This window comes from Betta splendens, chromosome 19, assembly GCF_900634795.4.
Source record: "Betta splendens chromosome 19, fBetSpl5.4, whole genome shotgun sequence".
NCBI classification, from domain to species: Eukaryota; Metazoa; Chordata; class Actinopteri; order Anabantiformes; family Osphronemidae; genus Betta; species Betta splendens.
Genome location: NC_040898.2, coordinates 12007792 through 12030436, shown reverse-complemented (window position 1 = coordinate 12030436; position 22645 = coordinate 12007792). Strand labels below are relative to the sequence as shown.

At 46.7% G+C, this 22645-nt stretch overlaps 3 protein-coding genes across 6 annotated transcripts in view; 1 reads left to right on the top strand and 2 right to left on the bottom strand.

The window, feature by feature from the left end:
- Nucleotides 1-22645, bottom strand: part of tbata (thymus, brain and testes associated) — a 112273-nt gene that overhangs the window by 4868 nt on the left and 84760 nt on the right. The gene's annotated exons all lie outside the window — the stretch shown is intronic.
- qrfprb (pyroglutamylated RFamide peptide receptor b) lies at nucleotides 275-5512 on the top strand. Its single transcript, XM_029134538.3, has 6 exons — nucleotides 275-1139; nucleotides 1989-2147; nucleotides 2333-2394; nucleotides 3127-3362; nucleotides 3449-3546; nucleotides 3624-5512. Exons 1-6 carry the CDS (start codon nucleotides 773-775, stop codon nucleotides 4019-4021), a joined length of 1320 nt encoding a protein of 439 aa, XP_028990371.1. The 5' UTR covers nucleotides 275-772; the 3' UTR covers nucleotides 4022-5512.
- On the bottom strand, nucleotides 5208-16608 carry polr3a (polymerase (RNA) III (DNA directed) polypeptide A). Of its 2 annotated transcripts, XM_055504681.1 has the most exons (32): nucleotides 16384-16608; nucleotides 15839-15974; nucleotides 15440-15577; nucleotides 14937-15108; nucleotides 14704-14858; nucleotides 14301-14540; nucleotides 14058-14220; nucleotides 13755-13891; nucleotides 13576-13679; nucleotides 13351-13492; nucleotides 12907-13047; nucleotides 12720-12789; nucleotides 12461-12588; nucleotides 12249-12387; nucleotides 11960-12124; nucleotides 11642-11814; nucleotides 10839-10950; nucleotides 10556-10674; nucleotides 10204-10341; nucleotides 9754-9924; nucleotides 9134-9247; nucleotides 8825-8860; nucleotides 8412-8498; nucleotides 8030-8112; nucleotides 7722-7892; nucleotides 7396-7489; nucleotides 7166-7258; nucleotides 6712-6876; nucleotides 6396-6560; nucleotides 6135-6266; nucleotides 5925-6057; nucleotides 5208-5844 (listed from the first exon to the last, which is right to left on the bottom strand). In XM_055504681.1, exons 1-32 carry the CDS (start codon nucleotides 16425-16427, stop codon nucleotides 5696-5698), a joined length of 4209 nt encoding a protein of 1402 aa, XP_055360656.1. In that variant the 5' UTR covers nucleotides 16428-16608; the 3' UTR covers nucleotides 5208-5695. The 2 variants fall into 2 exon arrangements, with proteins under 2 accessions (XP_055360656.1, XP_028990370.1); XM_029134537.3 differs by lacking the exon at nucleotides 8825-8860.

Here is a 22645-nt window from a genome sequence, read left to right as displayed (position 1 = left end):
TGAACTTCACAGAACACAGCGCAGCTTTTTATGCTGTCAGTCAGGTCAATATTAAACAATGCTCTTCAAAATCCAATAATAAGACACATAGTTTTGGAATGGACAATTTCTTTAATGTTTACACTTGATGCATATTTACTGCTGCGCAGAATGTTCTATTTGCAAAACCATGTACTTGATATTTGGAGACATTTGTTTTAGTCTTGAATCCTAAACATAAAATAAATAAAAGTGTTGAACTGCATGAGCTTTTAAAGGGAGGGAGGCAACACATCTGCAGAGCTGGAGTCTTCTTCATAGCACATTCAAGGTCTCTGAATGACGAACTTGTGTATATTTAGGTACTTATCAGTATATTTGTCTACACCCAGTCCTTTAAAAATGTACTGTACTGTAGTGTTTATAGTCATAAGTCAAGAATACTTATAAATACTTTAGTAAACATGGGAGTCAAATAAATCAGCAAATGTAAAAAAAATATATAATAACTAAATATCAAGCATCACTTTGTGAGTCGTCACATTCCAACAGGAGCAGACGGTGATCGCTGGCGTCGCCTCGTCATCAGACCCTTCGTTGCTCTGTCACCCCGCAATCACACTCAGCTGCGTCCGCGCGCACAGCAACAGCTGCAGCAGCGGCAGCGGGCGAAGGACGCAGCGCGGCGTCCGGGCGCAGCCGTCGGCTTCACGGGGACCGAGGGGGGGGGGGTTAAAAAAAAACAAAAAACAAACAAAAAAAAGCCCCACCAGGACCGAACCCGGCGGTCAGGATGGCAGCGGCGTCCACGGATTCGGGCCGGGGCTCCACCAGGATAACGCCCGAAGTGCTGCGGGAGATGCTCCAGTTCTACAACCTGAGCCGCGAGGAGTTCATCAACACCTACAACATCCAGCCGCTCGTCTACGTCCCCGAGCTGCCGCACAGCGCCAAGACCACCTTCGTGATCATGTACGTCGTCATCTTCGCGCTGGCGCTGGCTGGAAACAGTTTGGTCATCTACATAGTAGTGAAGAAGCGGACGATGCAGACGGCCACCGACATCTTCATCTGCTCCCTGGCGGTCAGCGACCTGCTCATCACCTTCTTCTGCGTCCCCTTCACGCTGCTGCAGAACATCTCGTCCGAGTGGTTCGGGGGTGAGTTTGTTCGGAAACATGGAGATTGCTTCACTGTTGGAAATGACGGGGAACCGCATCAAAACAAACAAAAGTTGACAAAAGTCACAATGGGCTTTTAGGGACGTTCTAGTGTTGTTGAAGTAGAATCAGTGGCAGATTGGACGTGTTGGCTGCACAGGTGCGTCTAATAAAGTGGCTTAATGCACATGCATGTTATGGTGAACGTGAAGCCAGACGAAGCAGGATGCGCTGGATCTAAAGTAGAGACTGAGCGCAGAGACCATTAAAACCACAGTCTGTTGCTTCTGAGTCACCTTCGCCTGCTTCTGAAGCGGTGACAGGAGGGGACGAAGGGAGTCGTGTCCCCTCAAAGTGTCAGTGTCGACGCACGCGGGCGCTTTTGTGTTCCAGCCGCGGGTTGATTTCGCCTGAACGGTGTCTTTTTCTTTGCATTCACCACGAATAAATAAAGAGGAGCGCGATCGCTGGGCTCCCGATGATGTCAAACTCTGCAGCCTAATGAAAGCTCTCGTGCAATTACAGCCTAATGCAATTCCATGCAACACGGGGGAAATTACACGCCGTTACGTTTGAAAGACTCCCAGTTGCGGCTCTGGACGCCTGACATCCTCCAGCCGAGGCAGCTGGTTCATTACTGGCCTCTCACATGCCGTGCATGTCGTTACGTTCAGCACCGGCAGCAGGTTTAACACGGACCTGTGCGGCACGGGCCTCCATTAAGGCGTGTTCAGTGCAGGATGAATGAGCCGCAGACCCACACCCTCTGACCTGGGTTCAGCTCTGAGGCTCTCAGACCTCTCAGTGAACGTGGGCTCCGACAGTGACCTGCCTGTTTCTGGCCCGCAGGGGTTCTGGTTTGCAAGACGGTGCCCTTCGTGCAGACCACAGCCATAGTGACGGGCATCCTCACCATGACCTGCATCGCCGTCGAGCGATACCAGGGGATCGTCTTCCCCCTGAGGATGAGGAGGCAGTACTCGTCGAAGAGGGCGTACAAGATGCTCGGTACTCCTGTCCACTCCTCCCGCAGAGCTTTTGTAATGTAAACTACGCAAATGAGCCCCATCACATTCCTATCTGACGTCAGGAGCTGCTACTGTATTTTTTCCCTGTCTTTTTTTTTTTTTTTATTGTCCTCCTTGAAGTTCTAAATTATCCAACTTCTGTCCTCGTCTCTCTGCACCCTGCAGGGCTCGTCTGGATCGCCTCTGTGATGGTGGGTTCGCCAATGCTGTTTGTCCAACAGCTCCAGGTAAGGGGGGGGGGGGGGGTGCCCTTCAAAACATAATGCACTTTGTTAGTTTTCTGCTGCCGTAGCCGCAGGGCAAAGTCCCACTTTATTGAAACAGACGGCGTCGTTCCCTCACAGCCCTTCAGGCTCTGATCTTTAGGCTTCGACTCCTCTTCAGGCTAAAGTTGCTCTCTCCCCTCACATCACACTATTACTCATAACTCGGTGTCCGCATAAAATAACCTTGACTAGACAGCAGGAAAGGTCAGAACATGAAAATGGCTGCAGCCAAACTCATCATCAGTGATTTGCACTGCGGTTATCATGAAAATATGCCTGAGTGCCGCACAGAGACAGGCTCTTTTTGACCTCCTCAGTGTGACCGTCATGCGAATGCCGCCTCCTACAGTAGAGTATTGCATGCTGTACATCTGTGATTGCATGGTATCAAACTAGACGTCCTACTTACAGTTAATCTATGCAATCCTACACAGATCCATAGATAGTAGACAAACACCTATTGATGATATGAGACTGATAATAAACCCCAGGTAAATTCTCCCAAAAGATGATAAGACGATGTATAGGAGGCATCACTGTAAAAAAGAATTGATGAATAGATGTGAATTGTTCAGACCACCCATTCAGGGTGTCATGGCTTCTGACAGCGTCCGACTCACTGCAGCGCCGTCCTCCCTTACGTGTTTTATTTACTGGATGTTCTTCCACGGCCCTCCGACCCCCGTCTCCCAGGTGAAGTACGACTTCCTGTACGACCACTACCACGTGTGCTGCCAGGAGAGCTGGCGCTCGCTCACCCACCGGCAGGCCTACACCACCTTCATCATGGCCGCCCTATTCCTGCTCCCGTTGGCCGCCATGCTCTTCCTCTACACGCGCATCGGCATCGAGCTGTGGATCCGCAAGCGCGTGGGGGACTCGTCCGTCCTCAACACCATGAACCACAGGGAGATCAGTAAAATCTCAAGGTACGTTTCACATGCGAGAGATTTTTCTTCTTCTTCTTTTCTTTTTTACACACGTGTTTCGTCGTTTTTATTCTTCTTTTCTGCAGGAAGAAGAAACGAGCTGTCAAAATGATGATCACCATTGTTCTGCTGTTCACCATTTGCTGGGCACCGTTTCATACAGTCCACATGCTGTTTGAGTACTGTAAGTACTGATAGATCACTGCTTTTAAAGACAAATGTTCGTAGTTTGAGCGTTTTTGTTTTTGTTCCATTGTCCAGACGACCTGGAGAAGAAATATGATGGCGTCACGCTGAACATGATCATCGCCATCGTCCAGGCCATCGGGTTCTCCAACAGCTTCAACAACCCCATCGTCTACGCCTTCATGAACGAGAACTTCAAGAAGAGCTGCGTCTCCACCCTCTCCCACTGCCTGCGGAAGCCCAACCAGCAGGGCGGCGCCGCGGCCGGGCCCAAGCTGAGCGTGCAGTTCGTCAAGCCCCAGAGCAGGGAGGCGTTCATGGAGTCGGACGAGGGGAACAGCTCGAAGCAGCGCTCGGCCGACAAGGGGCCGTCGACGTCGCTGCACGGCGAGTCCTCGCTGGAAGTAATAGGAGAAAAGATCTCCACCATTCAAACGGAGCTGCCGGCGAACAGCTCCTCCCAAGTCAAATGAGGCGAGCGCTCTTCAGGGACGTGCCGCGCGATGCGGCGGGTTCCCACTCGTGGTTTCAAATCTCAACGCTGAAAGTAGGAACAATGACGAGAGGAATGAGTGTGTTTCTGCCCCTCATCCTTGTGAGTGAGGAACACGTGCAGCCGGAGGATAAATGCTGCAGTTCGCAGCCGTCGGGACCAGGAACCCGCATGGCTAATCATCAAGGTCAGGCGTGTTTAATGACGTGCCGGAAGGAACCCACATTCAGTGCATCACTAATGAGAACAAGCTGTGTAACCAGGGGCACTGCATCAGCAGGATCTGTGGGAAAAGGACAACTTGGAGGACACTGGAGCTGACGCAGCTACGGCAAAGAGCAAAGAGGAAATGACTTTTATTATTTATGCTAGATTTGCATGAATTACAGTCACCTGTTCAGCATAAAACTTGCTTCAGTTCAGATTCCATAACATAATTCAACCTAATTGAAGAAGCTGACACAAACTGCTTTGCTGTCGAGCCACTATGGCTTAACAGGGTTTAAATCCTTGAAAGGTCAATGGTCATCTCTCCATAAAAACCACTCTGGTGATGAGTGTTTAAGTTGCACTGTGAGGTTTTCTGGCATCATACACAGGGATAACGGGGGTTTCACTGTTGTGTTTTACTTAATGGTGCTGTGGAATATTTTGTAACGTCCAAATGTGACTTATGTTAAGTTTTTCTGTTTTGTGTATATTTAAAATTTTTCAATGTCCTGCAAGTTTGGTAACGGCAGCTCGGGTTTTTATTCTGTGCTGGTGTTTCATTGAAAATCATCATTTAAAATGACGGTTTTCATTTGGTTTTGGACAGTCTCTGCTTTGTGCTGAATTCAGAAAGGTCAAATGGACAAAGATCATTTTAATTAAATAGCTTTATAAAAAGCTAGTTCTTTTCTTGAAGCAAATTACATATTTCCCCCATGATGTCTGGCATGTTCCACTTGTCAGTGTCACAAAGTAGTCAGTGCAGCACAAAGTCTCCTCTTTAACCTTCCTGCCAACAGCAGCAGACGCATCTCACAGCGTCGCCATCTGCTGCGTGGACGCCACAGCGACAGAGTTTAGAGGTCTACAATCACGTTTCACCTGCAAGAAGAAAAACAGTCCAACTGGATCAAGGTGGTGGCGGGAACTTCGATGTTGGTAAGAATAACAAGTCATTTTCTTATTCATTTATTGCATTATATACATTAATACATTGAGGGGCTTCAAACAGGATTAAATTGCAAAGCTAAATAACAAGGACTTTCGAACTGAATGCAAAATGAGACCATATTTTCTGTTGTTCACTGTAACTGGGTTAATCTGAATTCAGTGTTCCGTGTCATTATGCTGAATTGAAGGAACATGAGGCTATACAATATCTTAATAACAAAGGAAATCTGGTTTCACAAAAAAGGCCCAAGAAAAACTGTAAATTATTCCTATCACAGATTGAAACCAAAAAAAAAACAACCAACTCCATTATCTTCTACACGTGAGCAAACGTGCTTTGGGAAATAAAATGCACCTGGCAGTTGTTCCATCAAAGCCAAAAAAACAAGACAATCCCATTTTCTATTAGATCGTCCAAAGATGAAATGATCTGTATGTGTACACAAAAGGCTCCGGGCAACTTCAAAACATCACTATTCTTCTTTCCTGGGCGCTACGTGACCAGAGATGTATGGAAGTCTGGGTTGTCGAAAAAGAGAGGTCTTTGGACTGGAAATGGATCTTTGTCAGCCTTGTGCAGGAGTTTAAACAGTCCTGTTCCAATATTCATTGGAATCCCCATAATAATGCACTCAGACACACCTAAACAGGAACACAGGCATAGTCAAGACCCAGTAAAGAGCAAAATTAAACTTTACTTTAGGCCCGAAGCATCAATTTACCGCAGACGGAGTCCTTCTGTCCAAAGTAGGCAGCGTCGAAGAGATGATCAGCTGTTTTCTCAAAGGAAGCCAACATGAGGACGCTCTCCTTCATTTTGGCTAAACCAAACCTGGTGATCCCCAGGATCTCACCCTGTACAGACACAGAGACGATCGTGACCTCAGGTGAAACAACAAATGCTTCAACCAAACACTGTGTGGAGGTTTTACCTTATAGGACATCAGGTCAGCGAGGAGCATAACGTGGCGCCGGTCAATGCTCATGCCGTGGTTCACCATAGTGTACTGAATCTCATTGATGATGGTGGATCTAGCAGCCTCAATACCCAAGGTCTTCTCAACCTGACACAGTAAAGGAACAAGTAAAGAAAAGGCAAATTATATATACAACTTCATTGGTAGCAGCGATTAAGGAAGTTTCTTATGATTGAGGACACATTCAATAATTCTGTGATCTAACTCCTAACGTGCCTCGTATGTATTGTTCGACGTGGTCCGGCTTCCATTCACGCCATGCGTTGCCATGACAGCTCTTAAATTGTCTCCCTCCACCAGGAGTTTGTACTTGTTCTTGCCGCTCTGTTCGTCGATGTGGATGACAGCACGAGCGACCTCAGGTATTCCTTGTACCACCACCTTCCAAGCAATAAGACATGGGACAAACATAATGAGGTAACAAATTTTTCGGTTAAATTACATATGAATAATTCAGGTGACAGGCTTCAGAGATTTCAATATAAAGTAAACCTGCCAACCAAACAACTAATGATAAACCCCAGATTCCCACCTTAGGAAGCTCTTCCTTTAATGATTGCAGGACATAGTACATGGAGCTTTTGTTGTTCTCTCGTGGGGACACGCACACCACCGCCTCGCCGTGCACCGCGATGTCCCCAGGTTTCACTCGCAGCTTTGACATGCAGATGCAGTAACGCACCGTCTCCGCATTTACCTGAAAGAGGCAAATCACAAGCGCCCCCTTTGTTAGAGGTAAGTAAGAGGAACGCGTCCCAGCTGCCCCTCGAATCCCTCAGAGCTGCTGGAACAGAAGCTTTAGCTGTAAAGCTGGAAATACTGGAAATAGTCATGCTTATTCTCAGTTTAGCTAAAACTCTAAAATCGTTACCATGACAACCAAATTAAACAAATTTACAACTAACAAAAATTAGGCCTCAATTGATGTGGCTGTTCAAGGGTGCATACTGTTCACATTGTATTAGTAAAACACAAAGTTGTGGCACCTCCAGTCGCAGAAGCCTGATCCTCTCCAGCGACAATTTGACCAGGATAAAACAGTCATCGGGTAGAAAAACCTCTTCAATGTACTCAGAAATCTGTGACAGACAGGAAAAAAAGAGCTTGTTTCCCCCCTCTTTATCAACATGTTCACATCACACTGCTTCGTATCCAGTTAATCCTCCTGTCTTATTAACACTGTTTTATTGATTCAGGTAAAACATGAAAGGTAAACCTCTCCCAGAAGTGTTTTCTCGATCCTGCCCTTCACCAGCCTGGCAAAGTCGGCGTCGTCTTCCACATCCAAATGAGCAGTGATTATAGGGGTGCTGAGTGTTTAGAAGATTATTTAGACAAATTAGGGATGTCGTAATTGCAGCAATATAAAGAGACGATTTCTGTTGCCTAGAAGAGCTGATTCCACTAAATTACTCATTTAGTATCTGTGGCATGGTCCCAGGCAAGCGATCAGCACGATGTGTGTATGACTTAAATGGTAAAAGGCGGCAGTGAGGTCTAGTAGCAGATGACGGTGGATGTGACCACAGCAGCTTATCATACCTGATGTTTTTGGAGGCGTTAATGATCTCTTTAATACGAGGCACGCCCAGAGTGATATTCATGGATGCCACACCAGCGAAGTGGAAGGTTTTCAGGGTCATCTGAGTACCGGGCTCTCCGATGCTCTGGGCACACAGAGCTCCCACTGCCGAGCCTGGCTCCATCTGAGCTCTGCATTAGCCACAGTATACACACGCGATAAGAATTTCGTCTTTCATTTTCATGAATTGGACAAATGATTGGAGCTTAGCGGTCAAAAAACCCACTCAAAATCATACAGTGCATTCAGTATAAAAAAAGGGTTGTACCTCATGTACTTGTCTCTGCAGGTTTCAAGGAACTTCTCCAGCTGTGTGGGAGTGATGCGATCCAGCTGATAGAGGACTTTAGGCTGAGAAACAGAATCAGGTTTATCATATGCAGTGAGCTGTGAGTGTTTTTATTAATCTACACTTGAATGATATCAAATCTAAAGACCTATTCTCACTGAACACCACAAGGACTTTGCTGTAATACTATAAAAGTCCACAGTGTCTGGCTAATTCGATTATACAGCACCATGTTATGGCCTGTGTGCAGCTCCATGTAGCATTAATAGACTAGAAGCAACACTGCAGAGTGCAGACAGTGATGTGGTCTGAATACGTTGTGTGGCCAGTGGAGCTGTGCACATTAATCAGTGGTGTTTACCTCAGTGGTTCCATTGTCATTGATGCCATACTTGTCTCTGGTCTTCTTGATCCTTTCCGAAGTGCTTTTAATGAATTTCTTTATCTCCTACAATTGGGAAAAGAAAGATAAGAGTCCAGCTTCTCATTAACAATGTTCTCAGCAAAAACCTGTCGAGCTGCGAACCGTTTGACAAATGATGCAGGCATGCGGTTAAAACAGGTCAAAACAGGTTGTCCTCACTGAGCAATCTCTTGAAAAACAATCTATCGTTTTTAGACACAGGGTTGAGATGTAAATGCCTCAAGCTAAACAATATTTAACACAGAAGCACAACAATGAACTGAATAAAATCAATTGTTAATGTCTGTGCAGTCTCAGAGCAACAGCAGTTTGTGTTGTGCTACACTCCATGCTGCATCACCATACTGTACCTCCAGGTACTTCTCTGTGCCTGTGTCAGTTAACTCCTTCATAAAATGGGGAAACGTACTGTATTACTGTAGGTCCAGCACAGCGTTAAGCTCTGTGGTCTTATAACAATGGTAATAGAACAAGGAATCTAGAATGGTTTGATAGGTAAGATGTCCATGTAATATCGATCAATGCATTTTCCCAAACAACAGACTTCAAAGAAAGAAACAACCTTTTAGGGTTTGTTGTAGTTTTGGTCACCAGACTAAATCTATGCTCTTTCACTTGGGAATCAACTGGATTCATATTAATTTGGCCCATGTCGTTACCTCCAAGAAGCTGTCTCTGCAGCAAAGGAAGTCCGCTCTCTTCATGACTGCGTCTGCAGCGAGCACCAGTTCATTCTGACTGAGCGCCGGCTCGTTTGAACACGCGTAAACAGCCTGAGGAGGAAAGGGAATCAGAAGAGGTAAACGGGAGCGACACACAGGAGCTGCTCGCTTGGTGAATGCGTTGGAGATGAAATGTGACACATGCAGCAGACGTTTGTCCGTCTTCTGCAGAAACACGCAAATGCATGAGGCAACTTGCTAGTTGAACTTATTGACAAGACAACACAGGAACAAATTGAGCCAACACAAGCTTTTAAAGTCTGAATTACAACTAGAAAAGGTTCTTGTGATTATTGCTGGAATAATCTCCTAGAACAGATGATTATGAAAATTGCAATTAAAAGATTCAGATGAGCTGCACTAATCCTCTGCTGTAACTTTGGCTTAGATTTTCAATTAAAATTGTTTCTGCAGGACTGATAACACACTGTGCGGCTTTTAGACAGTTTATTTCTGTCTGACCACAAACTGGTTATATCGATTTCTTTTATACAGGCGTAGCTGCATCAATACAGTCAAGAGGGCCTCTTCCTCCTGTGTTCCTCATTTAAACTCACCCTGATGCTGTCCAGGACTCTCTTGAACTCCAGTGGCTCGTCCTTTCCCTCCATCGCAGCAGGATCCAGACCATCGCCACCATAAATGAACTGGATGATGTCGCTGGTGGAACTGCGTACTGTCAGATCATACTGCGAGCACAAGTCCTCCAGAGACTTCACCAGTCGCCTCTGCCCAAACAAAACAGGCGAGTCACATTATAAGAACTCAACAGTGACTGCTGTTTTGATTTTGATTTTTACTTAGTTTCTAATATGGATAATAGCTCATACAGTAAATGAGAGCCTTAACAATGTGCAGTGTGACCAGCTTGTTACACTGAAGGGTTTCTACAGTACATCAATGCTGCACCAACAGTGAGAAAGGTTCGCACACAGGAGGTACACGCTTTCAAGCCGCCTGACATCGCAAAGGCAACAGCAGTAATGGCAGAAATTGTCAGCTATTACCTGCATGTATCCAGTCTCTGCAGTTTTCACAGCGGTGTCCACCAGACCCTCCCTGCCAGCCATGGTGTGAAAGAAGAACTCCGTGGGCGTCAGGCCAGAATAGAAGCTGTTGGCCACAAAACCTTTAGCAGCAGGCAGCTGTGGAAGAAATCACCAAGCTGTGAGGTAGGCTTCTGCTAGAGATGTGCACAACGTGCCCGCTGTTGTCCTCTGTGTTACTGTCCCATAAAGTGTTATGATATATACGTATGCTCCTTGGGTAAATAATATGCAAACAGTGTCAACAAAAGAAACAATGAAAAGAAATTAAATGTGTTCCAGAATTAACTACACTTCATTACCAACTTCTTACTTTTGAGTGCTTTTCAAAGTGAGGCAAGGAGCGATTCTCAAAACCATCGGGTACTCGAGAACCACTTATGGCCTGCTGGCCCACGCAGGCGATCATCTGAGAGATATTAATGAAGGATCCTGCATGTAAACAGAGGACACATACACAAACTAAATGTAATGTTCGTCAGCCAACTATGAAGCAAAACCGGGGCTTCCGGTGACCTCAGTTCACATTCCTCTGACCAATTCCACCACAGGCTTGCGTTGCTGCGGTGGGATTCCCACCCTGGATCCGAGCTTACCTTTAGAACCACAAAGAGCCATGATCAGAGGGCTGTTGCTCTTGTCGAGCTCCCTGAGGCAAGCGCTGCCTGCTCGGTCTCTGATCACGGACAACTCTCTCAAGATGAGCGCCTGTTGAGAGGCACGCACAAAACAGACATTGTTGGCTGACATATGCAAAATGAGTTATTAGGCTTTTAATCCACAGCAAATGACTAACAGCATGTTAATACCTGACCTTATGCGTGACCCCTTTTAATACACTGAGCATAAGAAGATGAAAGCATCAAAGTAGAACAGAAATGATGCAGACAACCATAACCACACAAGGTTGTGCATTGATTGTGTGACTCCTGCACCCACTCACTAAAGAAGAAAAGGAATCTGCATGTGTGTGACTTAGCTGAGCATCTAAGCTGAAATGTTGGCAAGACATTATTTTTTCTTCTTCTCGAGAGCTATTTTCACAGGAACAGTACACGGGTGACCTTTGGGTTCCGTGGTTAATGTACCGTACTTACCAGCACTGTGGCATCGACCTGTCCGCTCGAGCACATAGCTCGCTCACTCAGATGCTCTGGCTTTCTGTATGCGGCATCAAGTAGATCTACTCGACTAAGCTGCTGCTGAGAGTTTGAGTTTAAAAGCTCAATTATCACCTGTTCTCTGGCCTCTTTTTAGAAGTTCCAGTGAGCCATTCACTAATTGCACATCATGGGATGGTGTCGGCTACAAATAGTTATTGAATCACACGGCTTTAGTTTGATTTCGTGTGCATGTGGCTGTTTTAACAGGAGTAAAGATTATATGCTGTCACATCTACCTCCAGGGTTTCCTCTGCCGTGCAGCCCGGCTGCTGCTGCAGCTTTCCCGTTTGCAGAGCTTCAATGTATTCATCACACTTCTCGTAGCCGTCGTCCAGCAGGTCCTGTTTGGCCTTCAGCAGACCCTGACCCGGTGTCACATCACCAATGCCGATGGAAAAGCCCCGGTTGGCTGAAAGATTGAGAGAGAAACAAGGTACATTTAATACTGCTACAGATCCTCCACCACCAAGTGGGAAGTACTGCCATGATGGTAACAAGTGACTAAAAGGTTTCAAAGAGGTTCATTTCATTGCTAGAATCAGAGATCGACCTACAGAGATACACTGGAGCGAGTCTCGCCAGGCGGGACATGGCGTTGGCCGCCTCCAGCTGTCCCCAGTCTCTCAACAGGATGTAGAAGATGTTGTTCTTGGAGCCAGATCCCAAAGTGCCCTTATCCATGCTGCCGCACATTAGCTCGCTGTTGTGGATCGAAACAACTGACACAGGAATTGAAGCAATTAGATCCCACTATTTCATTCGGGTTGTGATTCTGATATTATTCATGTCAACCATGTATCTACTTGCATGAGCATAGTGGACATTTTCACACAAGTCACTCACACGAGTCGTTGGCACAGAGATCCTCTCCTTTGCCACAATACTGTTTGCCCTTGGTTCGCAGATTGGCCTTGACTGGACATTCCTTACTTGGCTTCAGAATCAGACTGAAGATCTGTTTTCCTGTCCACAGAGCCATGGGCTGTCGGAAACACAGGAAAGTGTGTGTGGAAGTTCAAAAGTGTGGAGTTTTGAAACTGACCAGCGTGAAATACCTTCATAATAGCCGGACGTGGGAGGGCGATCCTGATTCTGTCATCTTTGCCCACGAGGATCGATGCAACGATCTGGCAGGCTTTGGATCTGTCAAAGAAGGTGTCCTTGAGTGTCAAAAGGTAAGCTCCTACAGGGTAGAAATACACAGTAATTAAATATACTGTAGGATAACTACAGGCTCTCTGTGCTGTAAATAAGACATTATCATTGATTAGAAGCAGGGCCCCATGAACGGCCGCCACACATCACAGCACTGACCTGTCAGAAAGTCCTGAATAGCAGCAATCAGAGGTTCACCGTTCCTCGGAGTGACGAGATTAGCTTTTGTCTGAAAGACAAGATAATAACTCCTTAAGCAGTAGAATTCCCAGAGAAAGCTTTCTAATGTGCCCTTTTAGAGTGGGTACTGTCCAGGCCAGACTGTGTGTGTTGCTATGACACGTACCCCCATCAGGACCAGGGCTTCAGCTTTGGCCTCCTCCGTTTGAGGTAGATGAAGGTTCATTTCGTCGCCGTCAAAGTCAGCATTGTACGGGGTGCACACGCACTCGTTGAAGCGGAAGGTCCTGTGAGGTTTGACCCTGGCCTGTTCATCAGAGAAGAGTAGAAATCAGTGTCTGGATTAGTTTACTCCGACTGAAGAGCAAATAATAGCTGCATTTTGCTAATGGCTCTCAACAACCTGTAGCTCATTCGTCATTATACAAGCGTGAGTGTTAGTGTGTTCAGATAAAAGCAGTGATCTCTGAACCTTGCAATTAATAATGAGAAGCTGTGATGTGTGAAAATAGACTGTTAACAACTAGTTTAACCAAAAGTCCTAACGCTCTCTCATTACATGTTTGTCTGTTAACTAATTACAATGTGACACATTTAGTCAAACATTTACAATATGGGCCATGATGCTAAGTTTGTGCAGAGACGGCTGCCGATTGAAGAGGACGATGTCTCCATCGATGAGGTGCCTTTCTACAATGTCACCAATTCTTAGCTCCTGAGCAATTTTCTCACGATTTCCATATTTTAAAAACCTGCGTGAGAGAAAGACACAATACATAGTTAGTCGTTACAAACACATTAAGAACCAATTCATACAATGTGAGGCCAGAGTCACCTTTTTATCTGTGTGTAACGGTTCTGGATGAAGTTAGCTCCGGGGTGAACTTCTGGGCCGTTGCGAACAAGTTTCCTCATTAGTTCCATATTTGCTTTGTTCACCTGTGGTGCAGTGCTAAGTTTAGACTCCTTGCTTTGCTCAGTACACACTTTTTTTAGCCATTGAGCAGCTCTTACCCTTTCTGGGTATGTCAGGATTTTGGCCACGTGCACAGGGACGGCCACCTCATCGATCCTCAGATTAGGGTCTGGAGAAATCACAGTTCTCCCGGAGAAGTCCACTCTTTTCCCGGAAAGGTTTCCCCTGAATCGACCTGAGTTGTCACAGAAGTTCATCCACTCAGTTCCTACTCTCTTGTTCACAAAAGTTAACACTGTCCATCAGTGACTGTAAAGATTTGCATTCACTCACTTCATAATGCTCCACACAGGATAGACAGGCACAGAGGTGTCAGATTGTTTAAGATGTGCAGACTATACCTTGCTTCCCCTTGAGTCTTTGCACAAAGCCTCTGGTCCATTTTTTAGGTGCCATGTTCAGTGGGATACCAGACAGTTCACTGTTAATGTAAAGAGCGCACTGTAGTTGGAGGAAGTCCCAGTCCTCCATGATCATCTGTGTTTTGGCACCTGTCATGCGATGCTGGAGATAAAAGAGCTTGTTAATAAGGGTCTTCAAAATTCAGGACCTCTAGTGGTCAACCAGCAATAGCTCACGCCAACCTTTTTGATGACATCATTGAGGAAGATGATTTCCGTAAGCTTCATTGTGAGGTCATCCTCGTTTGTGCCCGACTTCAGGTCGCTCACCACAGAGGGCCGTATGCAGAGTGGAGGAACCAGAAGACGGGTGAGGATGAGGTCTGCGGGTTTCCCTGCCTCGGGGTTCATCAGCAGCAGCAGGACGTCTTCCTGAGGGATCCTCTTAAATAGGTTTAGCACCACCAATGGGTTCAGGTTCTCCTGGAAAACAGTTAGTGAAACGTACAAAAAAGCTTTAACTTACCATCATCATGGTAAGTTTTTTGGCGACGACAAAAAATAAAGGCACAAAAGCAATCAAAGCCAAGTCTAGATACACTTTCATCACAATTTGACCTTTTTATTCCAGTGTGAATTGGTTTACCTGTGCCCTGTTCAGAAGAGGCTCGATCACTTTGTTGTGCTCAATTGCAAGGTCAAAGGACTGCAGGAAATCTGACACAAACACATCTACCACCTTCTTGGTTGTTTTATACTTCTCATGGATGATTTTAAGCAGGCCACACTTTTTCACTGGCCCTGTTTAGCAAGAGAGACATCAGGCTTTAGATTATTCCATTACCCATCAGAACAGGTGGCTCACATTGTGTGTCTCACCGTTGAAAGCCGAACAATTCAGACAAACTGTCCTTTTGCGGCATTTTTCAGAGATCTTCTTCTTCAGCCCTCGTTTCTGGAGATAAGGCAGGTTCGGCCTCTTCAGGACATCTCTGAACTGCAGTTTCTCCTCCTTTGTCAGCAAAATGCTTGAACATGTCTTGCAAATCATCTGGACAAATTAAAATGACACATACGTGTGCTTATTTTAAGCATGACCTTAAGACTGAAGCACATAAGCAAACATTTCTTGCAATTCTCAAATCAGATTTTAATTTTGATACTCTGGTGACACCTAAAGGACAAACAATACTCCTGCTTGTATTACTCCAGATCCAGGCACCTTGTCTGTACCACTAGAAAATTCAGCTTTTATAGTAATAACTGGAGGTTTTAATGACTGCAGATAATAACCACATGCTAATTTCTTCTTTCTCAATTGTCAAATGCATGTAAAAAGATGCGCACATTGCATACTTTCATATTATTCACTTAAGACTTGCCTGTAGGATGCCTATGATGGCTTTAAAATAACCAACATGAAAACATGGAAGCTCCAGATCCAGATAGCCATAATGTCCTAAACAGTCCGCCAGATTCTTCCCACATGTTAAACATGGTCTGTCTTTTTCACTGGTGCCCTGCAGGAAAAATAAATCACAGAACATAGAAGCTTAATGAGGAATTATAGCAGTTAATTATTTCATACTTTACCTATTACATAGGGTCAAATTATTTTTATTTAAGCTCTCATTATATAAACAAAATACTTCAGTAAGAAGTGATGATATGACAACGATTTTAAATATATTCATTAAGAATTCAACAACATTTCTACAGTCTTTACAGACCAGTCCTGGCCCCCTACTGCTTTTGTCCTGTCACGCTTATTCATGTCGTACCATACGGTGGTCCAACACTCCGTAGGGCAGTGGCGTGTGCTTGGTGTCCTGGCTGTACAGGTTTTTACTGACCACCTGGATGTGGGCCTGCTGACGCATCTGCTCTGCAGACTTCATCCCAAAGCAGATGTGGCTTCTGCAGATGCAAAGGTTCGAGGTAAGAAAAGGGAAATTAAATTATAATGGCAATCGGCTGTCTCGTAACTTCAATTTCACAATAGTTGCTTAGAGTTACCAAAATCCACTCCACGCATCTAATCAGCCATGTAAAAGAAACGGGAACATTACGAATGATGTGGCTGTTTACGTTGTACTTCAGAAATGAACTGAGCATATACAGTGTGTTTGCATAAACGTCAGTTTGAACGTCAAGTTAGCTAAAGCTAGCTAAAACGTGCGCGTTATAGGTAGTAACATTGCAACCATTTGGGTTATTTCTATAGATTATAAGTATTTAAACAATCTTATCTATATTAAACACAACGTAATCTAACTGAAGCTGGATATCTGCTGAGCTAACAAGCTAATAGTTTTGATATACTCACATTTTTTTAGCCACATCCGTCTCTCTAAACTGCTCCTTCACCATTTTGACAGCTTCCCCTAAACAACACCGCTAATGCGACTTCAATTTTGTTCTAATGCCACTCATTAACACCATGAAGCGTGCACACGCTGTCACTTCAGTTTCCCATGTTGTGAAAAAAGTAGCAGCAGCAATAACACGCAATGTGAACGAGGCATGTGAGCTCCGACGGCGCTGCCTTCACGACTAGCCGACAATCTAGGTTTCCAAACGATCTAAAAGTTGGACTTCTGAAATAGACAGTTTTAAACAACATTTGGGGGGATTTAATTGAAGTCGTATAAAGCCACACTTTATGCTGTTCATCATACGTAAAGTTAATTGTTGACTTGCTGTTATGCTCTACAGATACATAGATCTCCTCAGAGATCGATAAAATCCGAGTCATCTATGTGTACATGAATGCAACAAAGTCAGGCTCAACAACAGCAACAAAGAGAAGACAACATAGTGCGAATCTGACCAGTGTTAAGTCGGTGCTGTCCTCTAGCGGTATAGAAATGTAATATTTTCAACATATAAAGTATCTCCAGCAGGGGGCGCAGTTACACTGAGTAAAGCGCAAGGACTCAAATAAAGGCAGGTGTCCTTGCAGTTCTAAACTCAGCCTCTAGGTGTCAGCAGAGGGATTGGAAACAGCCGGAAATGTGGGAGTCAACGCGCCTGCTGCTTTGCTTGTGCTGCGTGCTGCAGTGACATGGAAGCGCCGGTGTCAGCTGATGACTTCCTGATGCCACAACGCGCCTGTGCTGATTAATTGTTCTGTCAGCTTACTATCACCGACAGCGAATATTACTTGGTTATATCAGGTTTTTCATTTTTTAATTCAGCGGCCAATTAGATCCGGATGTCGGGATTCCTCTAATTTTAAACCGCTGATACTAACGCGGCTTGGTCTGTCAGTCTGTGTAAATACGTTAAAGCACTTCAGGGCAACTGAAACAATAGTTTCCGGCATCAGAGGCAGCTCAGTCATCGGCCCCTTAAACTGCCTCTTGAGCATCTTTGTCTACAGAACCTGCTCAAATACGAGCTGCCACACAGTCACACGCTCCCCGTGGAGGAACTGAGTATCACAGGCTGCTCAGATCAAGGAGAGATGGATTTCTCTGAGGACCGTGAATCCAGGGATTTGATCAGTATCCAAATCCAGAAAGACAAATAATAATAATAATAGGAAGGATATCTATATCTATGTTTATATTTATATCTATATCTATATCTATATCTATATCTATATCTATATCTATATCTGCATTGAAGCAGATAATGTAAATCGCAACTTTCACATGTGAAACAATGGAGCATTTGGCTTTTTCGCTTGATGAAGGATGAGACGATGTTCCAACCCTAGACGGAGGTTTGGGAGCGTTATCAGAAACCGCAGGCTTCATATCGTTTATGTACATCACGCAGAACGCCGCGTTTGCAGATCAATGTGACCATCTTTGTGTAATTAACGTGACTAATTACTGTGCTTAATATACAGACTCACCCAGGGTTCATAATGGGGCTGCAAAACATTGACCCATGACAATTGATTGATCCCTCCCCCCTTTAAAACCGTGCCCCTGCTAATGACTTAGTAATGAGCTAATGGTGTGCAGCTAGGGTGGCTAATACAGCTCTCACACCGCGTATCCAGATTGGCTGATCCCTCTCGTACCTCCTCTTCCTCTACCCCCTCCTCCTCTTCCTCCTCTTGCCGTGTTTTCTACAATGGTGTCATCTCCTGCCCCCCCCTTTTTCTTGCAGCGTGTGTCTGTATGCACGCTCAGTAATCAGCCGTGCAGACACACAGACTCGCCTTTGGTGGCTGGAGACTGGTTCAATATTCCACAGGGTAATTTATGCAGAACTAATTCTCTACAGGAATGGAAGGGCTTGGAGGAAGGCAGGGAGAGGGAGAGAAATGCAGAGAGGAAGAAATCTGTGGTGAAATAATTATCCCCGGTGTCACTGTAGCAACGTTCTGTGAAGTTGATGTCAATAAAATATTGAGCTACACAATCCATTTCAATTTCACCTCGAGAAAAAAAAAAGATGCCGCAGAGGGTCGTGCAGGGAACGCCGCGCACGTCGACATGCAAACGCATCTACATCCACAGCGAGGCGTCGGGCGGACGGCGACGTGTGCTGCTTACAGACCGGCCGGGGTCGTTTAACGCGTCAGAACAGCAGGACTCGTCTCCTCATGTTCCGACTTAGTGGCTTTGAATTAGTGGGAATAACGTGAAGGAGGGTGAGATGAAGAATGAGACGAGGGATGGGCTCCCCAGGAGCCGCTGGGAAACGGGTATAGATTATGGTCATTGGTGACGGATGGCTTTGTAATAAAAGCCCAGTGTCAGAATGTGTGTGTGTGTGGGGGGGGGGGTTGCAGTTGTATCCCTTTACAACTGGATCGATCACCCCCGCGCACATGGAGCTGAGTACAAGTGGATTCATACGACAGTAATGTTTAATCCATCGCACGGGTGTGATCCTGTTTGTGGAGTGGTCCATTAATGTGGGTGGAGATCTGCACAGACACGACAAGGACGCTGTGGGGATCTGAGATGTAATATGGTAAAATGAACCACTCCACACTGCGACTGGCGGCTTTAAGGGAGCTCCAAAGCCTCCACACGAGAAATCTGTGCTTTTTAATTAACTACCCTGGCAGCTACTGCATTGGATGATTGCTTAATTGGTGTTAAGGGCCAATTAGCCAGTGCTAACGCGCTCCAACCGAGCTTCTCTGATTGGCTGCAGTTTCTCAGGTCAGAGTTCACCTGTGTTCTTTTAACCATGTTTGAGGTTTGTTATGGCCCTTGTTTGGTTACGGGCACGGCCGTGACTCCTTCCTGGGGTCATGCGTTGACGTGCACGCGCTCATGGCCCGTGAGGCCTCTGGTGATGTTCGCCATTAGTGACGAGCGCGCGCGGATGCGACGCCTTTGAAACCGTCACTCTGCGGCTTCTGAGGCGGCTGCTTCTACTGATCCCCGAGCACAGGTCAGCGCGTCAGTGCAGGTTTAAGGATTCACACTCCGCTTCAGCAGCTGGAAGCGCGCGCGTTCATAAAAGTAAAATATGCGGCAGCCACACGTCCATACGCTCCACAAGCAGACTTGTGATTCTCCTCGCTGCGCTCTGGTCCCAGACATCTCATTATCCTGCATCTTCGTCACTCCCTTATTAGACCCATACATCTTAACTGGAGGCGGCTGCTGCCGCTGCTGCTGCCGCGGAGTACATGCGTGTCGGAGCGTCGGCCACACGTGTGCGCCCGCGCTCCGGAGGGTCCACGCGCAGCATGAATAATTGATCCGCGGGAGCGAAGGGGCCTTTTGTCTGCGCGAGGCTCCTCCTCGCCCGCCGGATAGCTCTCTGGCCAGATTTGCATAGAAACACCCCGCGATGTGGTGAAAGGGGAGCAATTAGGATTCATGATGCCCCCCCCCCCCCCCCCCCCCCCCCCCCCGGATGCTCTGCTGCCACGTGCGACGGCAGCAGCTGATTGAAATGGAGGACGCAGGGATGGGAGCCGAGTCGGCTCCAGCCTCCGGGTCCGGCTCCGCTCCCACGTCAGTAACTTGGTGAAGGAGCCCTCTCCATGAGTGGGTCAACAGCCGCATCACACGCAGTGTGATTAGTAGCTAACGGACGCAGAGGGTCACATTGTGCAGTTGTTTGAACCAGGTGACGGAGTCCTTGCTGCTGGTGTCTGGCTGCTCGGAGCGCGCGTGTGTGGGAGGTGTTTGACACAAACGAGGCTTCCAGCTCACAGAACCAGGAACAGATGGTGCTGGAAAATGAGGCACCTCTCAGAAGCATTGAACCCCCCCCCCCCCCCCCCCCCCACACACACACACACATCCCCTCTCTCTCCTACATGCTTGGCTTTTCCATCCCTTTCCACCACAAATGCATCTTGCCAAGTTCTGCTTAATGCTCAACGAAACAAGCGACTCTGACGAGCGTGTTCTCCTCCTCGGGTCACCTGCCGGCGCCGGGGCCGCATTCACCTGGATGGAGCCGGCAGATGGCGGGTTCGGTCTGTCCGGGGAAATGCAGCAGCAGGCCAAGGGGAAACCGAAGCACTGCTGTCCAAAAATAAAGCCTGGGGGTGTGCAGGTATTTTAATGATGTCACTATGTGTGTAAACCACAGTCCACAAAAATATAATATAGTATATTTGTATAACAATCAGCAATGTGCATCATAGAGTTTAGTCAGCGTAACGCTGCCGTCCCACCTCCTACCACTAGGAGGCACTAATGTCACACACGTTCAATTGCTACACAGACCCTTTGAATGTTTCCATATTTGCTGTAGCAGTAATAAATATGTGGACACCCGCAGGTCTGTTCACGTTTCTTTGTTTGTATCCTTCACTCAGCCTGCTCTGTAAAAATCATTTAATGAATAATAATAACTTTATTATTATAATTATTATATCATTTGATGTAGTTAAACCAAAAAGACTCAATTAGTGGATCCATGTGGGAGTTAATGATGAAAGGATAATTCGCTTATCCGTAAACGGTGTGTGATTTGCCTGTTGTTGCATTTTTCTAACATCCACTTCCGACTAATGTGCGATCTGCTCGGCTTCAAACGGCCGCGGCGTCTTTGATGCCGCGGCGCGCGCGCGTCGAGCGTCGCCGTAAAGGTGTTCCAGTGCATTATCCCTTCGGGGCGGCTCGCGCTCGCTCACCGTAATGGCTGCACATTTATAATATGCAAATAAACTCCAGTCGCAGATTACGGAGTCAGAGAGAGAGCATCATGGTTCAGGGCTTATTGTATAATTGGCTGAATGATGTATGTAATAAGTGAGCAAGTATTGCATGTTCATTTGTGTGAACAAGTAGCGGTGACACACCTAAATGAATTATGTTGATGAGAATCAAATGTTTCATTTTTTAAATTCCCGCTAATGACCCCCCGGAGGAGCTTTATGTAAAGATTTCAAGGATTTATTGCAGGTGTTAGTTCGGTTTGGTCTTTTCTGCGCGTCTGCATTGTGACTGGCTTCCCTCAGCTCGCGCCAAGGCTTGTGTTTCATTCCAGTCGTGTTTGCCCCCCCCCCCCCCCCCCCCCCCCCCCCAGCTCCTGTCTCCTGCAGCAATCTGTCTGAAAAATGCATACATAACATCCTGTGAAAATAGCTTTCTGCAGGGACCGCACTAAAAAGCCACGCTGCATCAAATGTTCCCTGTCATTCTGCGCGAGGCCAAGTTGATGGCGAAGCATCCGAATGCGGCACGACGCGCGGGATCAAAGCCGCGCGTGCACGCGGCGCAGACGCCAGCAACGCGGCCGTTCTCCCGCGCGTTGGAAGCGGGTCGGTTCGACTAAATGATGCGGTTTGAAACCCCGAACAGATGACCGCACCTGCTGCACGACACCGAGCTGGATAATTGAACCTAATTAAATCAGTTTCTTTAATTCCACCAGTTAAAACCAGCCCCGCCCTGCGTCTGTGCGCCAGTGGCCAAAAGGACAATTAAAGGCGGAGAGGGGGATTATTTCATTACACATTCTCTCCCTGGTGAAGCAGCAGAGTGGTGGATCTGTGATCAGACCGCCCTCAGCCATGAGCAAGATGGTTTGCTGGGGACTCTCACCGGGGCTCCGGTGGTTAAACACGGGCTGGGTGGGTGTGTGTGTGTGTGTGGGGGGGGGCGTCAGGGAGCAGCGGAAGCGGCTCCTGGTTCCAGGCGAAGGACGCAGCGTCACGTCCGCCCGCTGCCACTCCAGGTCGTGTTCTGTTCTGACTGCGCCGATCACCCGAGGATTATTAAATTCATTATTTATTATTAAATTGTGCGTTGCGTGGGTTCTGCCCTTTCCCCGCGCAGCCACCACTCCACGCGTCGTCTGGACGGATGCTCTCCCATCGCGCGGATCCCTGCTTGACTCTTGTTTTTCTCCGCAGACTTGGAATGGATTAGTTCGAATGGAGAGGACTTGGATCCCTTCCTGCCCCCCCCCCCCCCCACCCCCACCATCACCCACCTCCCCGGCTGGAGTTCTTTTCTCTGACACATTCAATAACACCCAGCGCTATTGACTTGACATATTGATGCGTGGGGGCCCGGCTGTAAAGAGGCCTCTGCTTCGGCTGGAGGAGAGGACGTTTACGGCCAAAAAAAAAAAAAAAAAAACACAACTGGGGCGAGTGGCTCGTTTCATAATCGCACGGCGTCACATCAGCGCCGGAGCTGGAGTGC